The following is a 12,490-nucleotide window of genomic DNA, read 5'->3' as shown; positions in this document are numbered from 1 at the left end:
AATACGCTCAATTAATCTCAACCTCTCACTCAATGCGAGAAGAATTATCCTACTATAATAGGCTCTGCTTACTTTGATGTCGACATTTACTAGAACACATTTTCCATGCTTGTGGTCTTAAGCTAGTAAGCTTCAGTACTATAGAAACAGAACTGACCGAAGCTTACATTTATGAACATAGTTCTCAGAGTCTCATATTGAGCCCCGATGGCATATGTTTTTGATGAAGGAAAGTTCCCCTTTAAATTCATTACAGAGGAAACTCCATTTTCTTCCTGTTTCGATTCCTCAGCCCCTCCAAAACCATTGTTAATTGCGACACCAACTGTAAGCGGCACTTATCCAGTACTCTTGCTTCTTCATGGCTTCTACCTTCGCAACTACTTCTACAAAGGAATACTCCAACACATAGCCTCTCATGGATTTATAGTAGTTGGACCTCAGGTATGGACACTATCATGCATATACATCAGTCTCATATAATCCCTCTGTCAATTTTATATAAGGCAATTGTTTTACTATCATCATCCCCAATTAGTTGTACAGCACTCAGTAATCAATTTTATCTTCAAAACACTTGTAGGGAATCAGCGCATGATGACAAAATGAAAGTAATATCACCGCCATTTTGATGTCAAATAGTTAAAATTTTAAATTAAATGTGAATTGTATTTTTTAGTTATATAGCTTGGTGCCGGCAACTGGACCTGAAGAAATTGAATCAGCTGCAAAAGTGGTAAACTGGTTACCAGAAGGCCTTCAATCTCTTCTGCCTGAAAATGTTGTCATGGACTTGACCAAATTTGCTCTGTCAGGCCACAGTAGAGGTGGCAAAGCAGCATTTGCATTAGCACTTGGATATGCCAAAGCTGCTTTGTCCCTCAAATTTTCAGTGCTAATTGGGATTGACCCTGTCGCAGGCGCCAACCAATATTGCAGAACTAATCCCCACATCCTCACCTATGTCCCTCGCTCTTTCGACCTGAATATTCCCGTCTTGGTAATTGGCACTGGCCTTGGACCGGAAAAGAAGAACGATTGCATGTCGCAACCGTGTGCTCCCGAGGGTTTGAACCACAAGGAGTTCTTCAACGAGAGCAAACCCCCATGTGCACATTTTGTGGCCAAGGACTATGGTCACATGGACATGTTGGACGACGATCTACCGGGCGTGGTTGGAGCCATGTCGGGATGTATGTGTAAAAATGGAAGCGGTCCGAAGGACCTAATGAGGAAGTCTGTGGGCGGAATTGTTGTGGCTTTTTTGAATGCATATTTGAATGGTGAAGATGGAGATCTTCTTGCTATTGTAGCTGATCCTGCTCTTTCTCCTGCAAGGCTTGAACCTGCGGAGTTCATCAATGCGTAACATCGTGGTCAAGTTTATCGTTAAGGTCAATTAATTTCTTATCTGATGATATTTTATTTGAGTCACATGTTTCTTTCTCTTGAATTTGAGGTTTGTGATATGTTTGGTTTGTCACTTTGTGATATGAAGGGTGTGGTGGAGTGCGTTCATTTCCAGCTAGAGTGGTCCTTAAATTCTTATATGCAGTAATTTACAATAAGCCAAGTGAGATATGAACATTTTTGGAACATTTCTAGATTTATTTATCATTAATAAGACAAGAGAAGCGAGATTGCATATGTAGAGCTCTCATATGATATTAAACTAGCTAGGCCCTAGGCCGTTGCTTTAACATGTTTATGACTATCAATAACCATTGTATTGGTATGAATTATTATGGTTGTTATCTTTACGTGATAAGCTGTTGGTCATAAGAGAATTATTTTTTTTGTCCAATTAAATGTGATAAGCAAACATAAATCATAAATGGGGAAAACCTTTACTGCAAGAAATTTAAAATAGTCAATTTCATGAAAGGATTTAGTATCGAGATACAAAATAAGATATTAGAGAGAGTTATATTGAAAATATCCACATATGCATCTATATGATGGATTTTAAAATATCCAAATTAAGATATTTGGTTGTTGATTATGAACAGAGTGACACCGTTATACTCTAGATGTTGATCCAACACAATTATCTATGTAATAAGTTGCACAATCTTCACAGAATTTAGAAATTATTGTTGAATCAACTTCAGCTCAATCAAAACAAAATGATCATTAAAGTCAAATAGCGGAGTTTGGAATAAGTCATTTCAAAGCTGTTGGAGCACAATTGACCGTAGTCGTGCACCACTTGTAGATATGAGAAAAATTCATTATCAGTGCCCACAATTTAGTGCCAAGGCCAATTTCATACCAAGACTCACAAAGTTATCAATGTGATACCTGAAGTCTTATATTGCTATCAACAACATACCTACTACATTAAATTTCCTTGACATATCTGTTAAAAAGTTGATGTGGCAAGCACGTCAAAAAAAAAAAAAACAAAAGACCAAAATAACCTTGATCTTAATGCTTATCACCATTTTTTTTTCTTGGGGGGTTTTTGAGAGCCGAGCTGCTTGTTGCTGCTGCACTTCTTCCCCTTTTGATTTTCATCTGCACCGCCGCTGTCGCCGCCTGCACCTCGAATTCAATCGGACACAATTTGAAGGATTTGGAGAATGGGGTTTTGAGAAGGGTAAAGGATTGGACATCAGGTTGGCTCAAGCACTGGCGGACGCACGTGGAGACCAGTGAAGGTAGTGGCCCCCAATGAAACTTTGGTTTTTGCTAAATGGTCATTCATTTTTATGTTATATCTCAGTTTGGCCCTCAGACTTAATCATATACACACACTAATTTTCAGTCTTGACCCTTGACAAGGAAGGAAAATCTGCAACCCGCCACAATTAACGAGGTCTTTAAATAAAGTGTAATTAGACAATATTGATATGGAACTACTTTATTGGGCTTCTTGCTCCTATAAGCTATTAATTAGCTTCTTCTTCTTTTTTTAATAAAGGGCTGGTACGGCTGCCCTCAAGCATTGATTAATGAAACCATTGAATACAAGGGGGGGGGGGGACATTGAGTCTAAACCCCTGATTACAATAAGCATCTAAAGAACATTCCAAAATAATATCAGAAGTCTCTACTAAAACAATGTATTCAACAAGGCACCAACTAGCAAAGAGTGTTCTACTGACTACTCTATTTGCTTTAACATAGCAGTGACATAATGGAAAGATAACTCGATTACAGCATAGCATAATTACCAAAAGCACAGCTTTCCCACTATATTGCCGCCGGAAAATAAATCCGACGACACTTAGCTTCACCCTACCACTAGGCGGCAACGACCATTTGACGAAGCAAGAAACTCGTCGCCTACCTAGACCAGACAAGGCACATTGAGTGCACACACAGGCACAAAGCCCGACTAGCCCTACACACCAAATGCATGGACTTATTGCTCGCAAAAAGCGCAATCTGCAAACGGCGTTCTCTCTCTCTCTAGGGTTCTATTATATTTCTTTAGTTTGCATGATTTTAAAAAGTGTTTCTTGAATTCATGGACAAAGTTTTCTTTCTCTTTCTAGTTGTTCCACATATGATACCAACATTAGGTAAACCCTGAATACGATCCTAATGTTCTTTTTCATTGTTATTTTGTTCCTTTTTTTTTTGAAAGATTGACTTATCATTGGGTTTAATTCTAGTGTATGGAATTCAAAAATAACTATAGAATTTCTACTTCATTTTCCCTTGACCGCTTGCCTCTCTCTCTCTCTCTCTCTCTCTCTCTCTCTCTCTCTCTCTTTTTAATTTTATTTTTTAAGGAAATTTATGAATGTTTTCAACGTACAAAAAATTACCATTCTGTTGTAAATATTATTATCTATATGGCTGTCCACATAAATACTCATTAGTTGTGTACTTTGATGTAAACCCTACCTCTATTTAAAGGAGGCTAATGAGACTGAATGATATACTTCTACTTCCTCCCTACTATTCTCTCTACTTTATAACACGTTATCAGCATGCTTGCTCTATTTTGTTTAGACTTCATGATGATCTTAAAGTTTTTGGTGCAGTCTTGTTGCTTTTGACCTTAACTTTGATCTATGAGTTTAATATCTTCATTCACTGTGCGATGTGGAAGTTAATCTCCCAATTTTGTTCTTGACATGATCGCGTATTTCTATTGCACATACCACTTGCATCGTTTCTTTTTTGAATCTGTTTTCATATCGATGCGCATTTTTCAAATTTACCAATATTAATTGGGCTTGATCGGTTTGTTAAAGATTCATGGTGGTCTTGGTTTGGGACTTGTGACGGAATGGGTGGTCTCCATTTATTTACTTTGACTACTCTGTTGCTTCTTAATCTTATAGTTTGAATGAATTCATCTGCTGCATGCTTCTTTTGCTAAACCTTGATAATGGCCTATATGTTTCCTTTCTTTATATGCCAAATTTTTCATAACGAAAGGCCACTGGGTGATGTTTTTCAATTTGATTTACAGCAAATTAATGGATTTGTATTATTCAATATATAAAGTATTGGCTTTATAGCACTGTTAGTCGTGAGGACGTCATTACTATGATTAATTATTGTTAATTATTGTCTTGCAGGCTATAATATTTTGGCATGCTCCAGTTTGTATAATTTTTAAGGGAAAAACTTATCCAGTTACACAATTCTATGCATATATATGATCTTGGCATATATTAGTCTTTTAATTGAAAGAGCTTCAGGTATGTATTTATCTATTTTGACCTTTTGATTCACCTTCTTCTTTCTTTCAATCTGGAAAATTTATATGGTGAACTCACACCTATATCTACTTGTGAATTTTGTAATCAAAATAGATCGAGACCTGAAGTCTCTTGATTCGATTACAGAGGCCTGAAGTTCCTCAAGAGTTACATATTCCAAATTGTGAAATGAAGGGACTCAGAATTATACAATGATCAAAATAGCATGTTGCTTGATCCCTGATCATATGGGGACCTGAAGTTCCTCTAGGATCATGAAATGTAAATTGGAAAATTGTGACATGAAACTCTTCAAAACTTATGCAATTATGAGGGCCAGAAGATCCTCAGAGTTATATAATCGAGCATATGAACTCACATATTTTTTCTCCCTAATAATTATAAGAGGGCCAGAAGTTCCTCAAAATGTTTGGGTATTGGGGTTCCTGCCTCCGCATGACAATGTGAATTTGAAGTTCCTTACCTTATTTTGAGATTATGTTCTTGTGCAATTAGAGGAGAGAAACAAGATTATCATATTTGTGAAGTTAAGCAGACCAAAAGTTCTGTGTAGTTTCTTCATTCAAGGAACCAGAAGTTTCCACTATAAAATATATTCCATTATCTATTTTTTCCCCTGCAAGTTTCCTATTTTGTTATGTACTTACATTACAGTACTTATCTTTTAAATTAAATTTTTTTTTGTTACTCATACGGACCAACAGTCCTATACTTCGAACATATGAATTTTGAGTGTAATATTTTTGAACCAGAAGTTCAAAATTTCATAGCAAAACTTGAAGTTCTAACAGTAAAACTCAAACCCGAAGCTTTGAGTATAAAATATAAATTAGTTAAAAGTGAACTTGAAGATTCATTTTAGTCACCTCGAGCCTGAAGTTTCGAGCATCAAATTTTTTTTGAACCCGAAGTTCAAATTACGAAATCTTAGAACTTGCAGTTCATAGGAAAAATATTCGAACCTGAAGCTTCGATTACACATATAATTCATTCATAGTTTATTTGACTTTATGTCAACTCGAACTAGAAGTTTTGAGTAAGTTGTTATTCAACATGAGATTGTACAAGAACCTGAAGTTCTAAATCCTGACACATCCCATTTATGAAAACGTTGTGTCAACAACATAATGCGATCGTGTTCATGGTTTTTAAAGCTCTGGTAATAACAATAATCTCAGGTCTTGTAGATCTGATTGATCGATGACTCCGGAAGAGTTCATCTAGTGGAGTATAGTTGCATTATGCACCTCCAAAAGAGACATATGTTGGAAGTGCTTGCCATCTTATATGGGTTGTATCATAAAACCAATTTTGAAATGGCTAAATCATAACCACAAGAAGAAGAATAATGGCAAATGAAAAGACCATATAAGTGGTGCCCAAAAATCATGGGAATGTTTCTACATGTTAGATGGAATTAAGCATTGGGCATATGCATGTTTTGCACTCCATACTACGGCACATTTTTATCAAGCCACTCTGGAAGAGAAGTGACCAAAGTAAGCACTGAGATGTTTTCAACATGCTTGATATTCCACCGTGCTATGTTAAGAGTCATCCTTTATTTTGGCTAGGACTTCCACCATAATAATATTGAAACATGGTGTTGTGAATTTTGTGATTGAAAGATATTAGAACCTGAAGTTTCTTTATCTTTAGTCACATGAGAACCTGAAGTTTCTCAAAGGTATCGCCAAAAAGATATCGAAACTTGAAGTTTCTTGATTCTTGATTATATGAGAGCTTGCAGTTCTTCAGTAATGTTAATGTGGATCCTCTAAATAAAGTTCATGCTCCTTTTGGAACCTGAAGTTCCGAAAATTATTTAAACTCAACCCAGAAGCTTTGAGTATAATTAAAGGGTCACAAAAAGCACAACTGTTAACCTCGAACTAGAAGTTTCGAGTAAAATATTGTGACATGAAATTCAAAGATGTCGCCTTGTTAAGAACCTAGAGTTCTAACATTTATAGATTTCAATGCATCGTTTCCTTCTAAGTAAATTTGGCGAAAGAAAGAAGGAAAAATATGTGCTGCAATGATGCGCATGATCTCTAAAGATCATAAGTAGCTCTCAACATTTATCTTTACCAAAGTAAAGGTAATCTATCCCAGATCCTATAGATCTTGGTGGATAGCTCTAGAAGAGCTCGCATTTATGTTACCAAAATGAGAGATGTTTTTGTGTTTGGTACCTTCAGTACTTAAAGTCTGTGGTGTATATTGGAAAAAACATCCGCTAGCTCTCTCATTTGGATTATATTACACAACAATAAGAGGCATATATGGTTATGAACCAGAAGTTCACCAAGCCAAATACATTAATTTGGCATAACCAAATTAGTCATTCATGTTGTGTAAGATTACCAACAAGTTCCAATGAGATTTATTGTCTAGTTCAAATATTATTGTGTTAAACAATAGTGATTGCAAAATTTGCTAATGAGGAATTTTGTCAATGAGCAGTATTGCACATATGATTTGTCACTTCAATGAGACAATATTCTTGCCGTTAGGGGGAGAAAAGAGTGTCTTTAATGAACGGCGTGAATTGATCATTTCTTGTATTAGGCCTCATACCTGAAGTACGACAGGTAATTAATCATTCATGCCTGAGCATGAATCAGTAAATTTTATCATGTCTCAAATTGAGCCTCGTACATAAAGTATGAAGGATTTATTAATCACTACTTCTGAAGTGAATTGGTTTACAAGTGACAAAATCATGTGCTAAATACAATCCTCATACTAGGGATAAAAATTCCCTAAAGCAAAAATATTGTACAAGCAGTCTATACCACACTCGAATTATGGAAAACGTGTTGGTCCAAATGGCATGATTCTCCTGATAAGACTGCCTTACTAAAATGTTAGCGCTCCTAACGAGGCTGCACAAATAAAGCTTGCAAAAGCTATTATAAATGATGTCATGGTTGGACATTTCATCAAATATGTCAATCGCCTGAAGCGTGACATATCTATAGGTTCCAAAGTTGTAACTATTGTGAAGTAGAGGTCATAAAGCCCTATATCACTCTAATGCTCTAGATGAGGTTATGAGTAAAAGATCCACATTCTCTAAATAAGTTTATCCATGCGATATGACTGCCCTGTAAGAGATACAAGTCTATTGAGAAAGGATGAAAGCCCCAGAAGAGGAATGGGTACCCGATATTAATAAGCTATATGGATAGCTAATGCATGCATATGAGAATAGTGGGATCACATGATCATCGATGATTGATATTATCTATGGTAGCTACCAAAATTATCAAGGGCTATGATGACATTGAATCACGTTCTCATACAAAATTTGATATTATTATTGGCCAAATTGGAAAGAGGCAATTCCAATGAATTTGAAACGTGATGAAATACTTGGACCTTTAACCCTACATGGTACAAAAGGGTATTTATCAAAAGTGAAGATAAATCACTATGACACAATGTCTATTTATAGAGACATGAGATTATGAATATCTTTCCCTATACGAATGACAATTTTCTATAAGTACAGTGTTACATATAGCTGTTATATTGACAAGAGATTTATGGCACATTGTTATCGTATATTATGAAGATCTAAAAGACACATTGCTAAAAGCAAAATCTCAAAAGTAAAGTGTCATTATAAGCGTATTGCTTATCAAATCCTCAAGGGATTCAAATACATGAATGATTCAAATGCAAGTCCATGAAAGGTTGAAAGAGCCTGAAGCTCACTGATGGAATCAAAGAGTCTAAAGCTAGCTCATATGTACTCATTTCGTTCTAGTCAACGAGATCTAATGCCTTAATGAGTAATATGATGAGACTACTATCGAATTCGAATTATTATTATAATGTTGCAACATATTCTAACTTTCAAAAAGTTATGAATTACTTAGAGCTCTTGAAGAGCTTATATGAGACATATCAATACGCAAAGATATTGATATGTATGGCTAGGTATCCCATGATGATTTTTCAATGTTTTAAACTATACAAAGTTAAATGTGTCAATTTCTTTATATTGTTTAGCTATTACTTTGTGTATGATTTTAAGCATATGAGATTGTTTTCTAACCTTTTAAGCATATGAGATTGTTTTCTAACCTTACCATATGAGGTAAGGCTTATTGAAAATCGTCTAGTTTTGTTGGTATTGCTTAAACTTTGCAGGTATGAAAATTTGTGATGAGCCCCCATATGCAAAGCACACATGGTCTCACTTTAGTGATAGACACATCAAACCACTATACATGGTATATGTAGCTTATTGCATAGATAAATGAGGCTTGCAACAATCAAGGGGAGATTCTCATCAGGGGGAGCATCCAGAAGCATGCTACCTAGGACATATGCGCGTTGTGCTCTTTTTGTCCTTCGACCAGGGTTATTTTTGTCCCATTGGGTTTTTGTTACCTGGCAAGGTTTTTAACGAGGCAACAATAAGCGCGTCCAATACTATCATTCATTAGTGGACATCCAAGGGGGAGTGTTGTAAATATTATTATCTATATGGCTGTCCACATAAATACTCATTAGTTGTGTACTTTGATGTAAACCCTACCTCTATTTAAAGAAGGTTAATGAGACTGAATGATATACTTCTACTTCCTCCCTACTATTCTCTCTCCATATTCTCTCTACTTTATAACACATTCATCAATTTTTTTTCGCTCCCATGTACAAAATATTCTGCGTCCGCCATTGCCGCTCAAGGGAACTGCTAGAACAAATATTCCTAGACATTTTACCACCCTTGTTGGGTCGCCGAGATTTGATTTTTACAGTGACCTTGATTTTGGTTGGGGGAGACCCAAAAAGAGTGAGGTGATTAATGTTGATTTAGGCAGAGGTGTTTACGTGAGTAATAGTAGAGAAGAGGAAGAAGGGATTGAGAATTTGAGATTGTGTTGGCGCTTAATAGGGAACAAATGGATTCCTTCAGTTCCATCTTTAAACAAGCTTTGAAATTTGCGGACGTGGAATTGTAAGGCATAAGGAGTTGGGATGGATTCCTTCAGTTCCTTCTCAAAACCCCATTCTCCTCCGGCTCTGACCTCGCCACCAACCCCAACTCTTGATCTCTGCCGGACTCCCCTTCTCTCGTCACCTCCGCGGCTGCCAACCCAACCCATCCTTTTCAATTTCTCAGCATCCAACCCCAAAGCTCGAAGAAGTAGCAGACCCTAGAAGAAGAAAAAAAATTAAAAAAAAATTGGTGATAAGATAAGATTTAACATCAAAGTTATTTTGGTTTTTTCTCTTTTTTTTACTTGACGTCACAAAAATTTAACGGGAATATGTCGTTGATAGCAATATAAGACTTTAAATATCACATTGATAGCTTTATGAGTCCGGGTATCAAGTTAGCCTTGACATCAAAATGTGAACTTTAATGGTGAATTTTTCTCTATAAAAATTACTAATTCTTTACAATAGTTGTATAGACGATACATTTGTGACATATAAACAATACCGTTGAATATAAACAACCAATATGAAATACACAAGATTTCAACATTTTCCTATAAGTTTTCGGTTGACCTCAAATGGCAGTGATGTGTTGCTTTTGAGGATAAGAATCAAAGTGTCATGGAATGATGGGACTTTATGGCCTAGTCGCTTAGTTTAAGATCATCAAGAAGCTACGCCTCCATCTCTAATAAATCATCAACATAGTGTACGTGTCTATTCAATCTTATGTCTTGAACCTGACCGTGGTGTGTGTAATATGTCTTCCACAATTACCCAATCATGCATGAGAAATTTACAGGCTAGTTTGGGATTGCTGTGACTTTTAAAAAAAACTGCTGCTGTTGTGTTATGAGAATAATCAGCTGTGAATTAAAACAATTTCGTGTTTGGTAATTAATATTTTTAAAAGTACTGTTAGTACATAAAACAACTTCAGAATGTGTTTTGATCCACAACAGCTTCTAAAAACAACCTCTAGGCTGCTTCTAAAATCTGCTGCCAATGACCTATAACTTTCAATTAAAGCTGTTTTTTATTTATTTACCAAACACAATAAAATCTAAAATTTTAAACAAAAGCTGATTTTTTAAAAGCGAAGCAAATCTCAAACGTGGTCTACATCTACCTCCTAATTTTGAGAGAAACAGTAACACTAGTCACTACATCCAAATTACAAGCATTTAATTAAATCACTAACTCGACTATACAGGAAAGAAAAAGTTTGAGGGTTTTTTGCAACTTAAAACCAAAAATATGTCTCTTTGGACAATCATCATAATAGGGAAAAAAGAAGGAAAATAGAATTGGTTATGTTCAATTTTTAAATTTTGGTTCGGTTTTTTTTATTTTTTATTCTTATTATGTTTATTTTTTTATTTTCACTCAGTTCCCTTTCAATTTTAGTTTCATTTTCCAATCCTATTGGAAACTGTAATGACAAATCTCTAACCACATATAACATGTAGTGCAAAAAGAAAAGGTCATTTTCCCAAGAAAACAAATTATTCCAAAATTAAGTTTAGGTGAACTTGACCATTTTTGAATCTAATGATTTTGTCTTCTTTCTTTGTTGGTAAGGTTTGTAATGATCATATAGCGTTTACGTCTAGCTTGTCTTAAGATGCTTGCTTGTCCAGAAGAAAGCAACCCATCTCTTCAAGAGGATCGATAAAGAAGTATAAAGGGTTATTAAAAAAAAAAAAAAGGAGTATAAAGGGTAGAGATAAATAACCAGCCAAAGCAAAAGTTTAACTAATTAAAGAGAGAATTTGCCCTCCTGCTTGAGCTAGCTTTTGAGGTGTGTGTGTCTGATATTAACTTCCTATACATCACGTTGTATAAGTTTTTAAGTAAAATCTAGATCTAAATGTTCAAAATAATGTTATTTATTTTGTCAGTTGTAAGTCAAATATCTCGAGGTGTATTTTTAAGTGATCAGTTTTGTAGGTAGCCTCGTTATTTCCAGGACCCACCAAAATATAAAAGGGTATAAAGGAATATCCGAATATGGGAACATGTATGTTTAGCTGGCAAGAGTAACGAAGTGTAAACGGTCGCCAAAAATAACCGGTAGACAGAGTTTGCCACGTGTAAAGGATGGAGATAAAAGTAAAAGTAAATGTAAAGAGAGGATTTGCCATCCTTTAATTTGCTTTCTTCGCCGGATTGTGTCAAGTTTTTATCAAAGGCAATGCTGATTGTTTTTGGATCAGGTATTGCAAAATTCCCATCCTATATATGGTATCTTTACTTCATTAAGTTTCCTTGCATTAAATTTAGTCATCTTTACTTCATTTTGTTCCGGTGGGGTTTTGGTTCCTATCCCCCTCTCTTCTTGTACTTTCTTTTCTTTTATTAATAAAATGAAATAGAGGACGGGCAGTGGGTTTCCAGTTGTGAGATTGTAGGTGGGTGCTAGTCACTCCAAATCGGCTGTCGCAGATGAACTAATATTGCTTTATATATATATATATATATATATATATATATATATATATATATATATAAAGAGTGTATTTCTGTAAAAGTCGATCAAGTAATTGACTACAATATATAAACCTTCGTTGATACAGAAGATAAGGAACAAGAAAGAAAAGCACAAATGGGCTGTTCAGCTCATGGACGAACTACTAAAAAGTGCTTCCATGTATTCATATGAATATGAAGACAGTGGTATGAACCCATATGCAGCACCAATATCGTCCGATGAAACAAGGCCGTACAACATTTCCCATAGTGGCGTTCACATAGCCCATGAAAGCATTGAAGGAGAACTAATGACTCCCAGTGCGTACTACTGATTACCAGCAATACGATAACAAATCAAAATTATGGAAACAATGGTA

General features: G+C 35.5%; 1 protein-coding gene across 3 annotated transcripts; it reads left to right on the top strand.

Annotated features, from left to right (window-relative positions):
* Positions 1–88: 88 nt before the first annotated feature.
* LOC112169488 (chlorophyllase-1) lies at positions 89–1,760 on the top strand. Of its 3 annotated transcripts, XR_005801623.1 has the most exons (4): positions 89–444; positions 680–1,394; positions 1,499–1,583; positions 1,634–1,760. XR_005801623.1 is itself a non-coding variant. In XM_040508349.1 (3 exons), the coding sequence occupies exons 1-2, from the start codon at positions 208–210 to the stop codon at positions 1,367–1,369; spliced, it is 927 nt and encodes a 308-aa protein (XP_040364283.1). In that variant the 5' UTR covers positions 89–207; the 3' UTR covers positions 1,370–1,394; positions 1,499–1,760. The 3 variants fall into 3 exon arrangements, 2 of the variants coding, with proteins under 2 accessions (XP_040364283.1, XP_024162290.1); XM_040508349.1 differs by having other exon boundaries at positions 1,499–1,760; XM_024306522.2 differs by having other exon boundaries at positions 90–444; positions 680–1,760.
* Positions 1,761–12,490: the final 10,730 nt, after the last annotated feature.

Source organism: Rosa chinensis, chromosome 6, assembly GCF_002994745.2.
Source record: "Rosa chinensis cultivar Old Blush chromosome 6, RchiOBHm-V2, whole genome shotgun sequence".
In the NCBI taxonomy this organism is placed as follows: Eukaryota; Viridiplantae; Streptophyta; class Magnoliopsida; order Rosales; family Rosaceae; genus Rosa; species Rosa chinensis.
The sequence above is the reverse complement of the archived record's forward strand: the minus strand, read 5'-3'. Positions and strand labels throughout refer to the sequence as shown.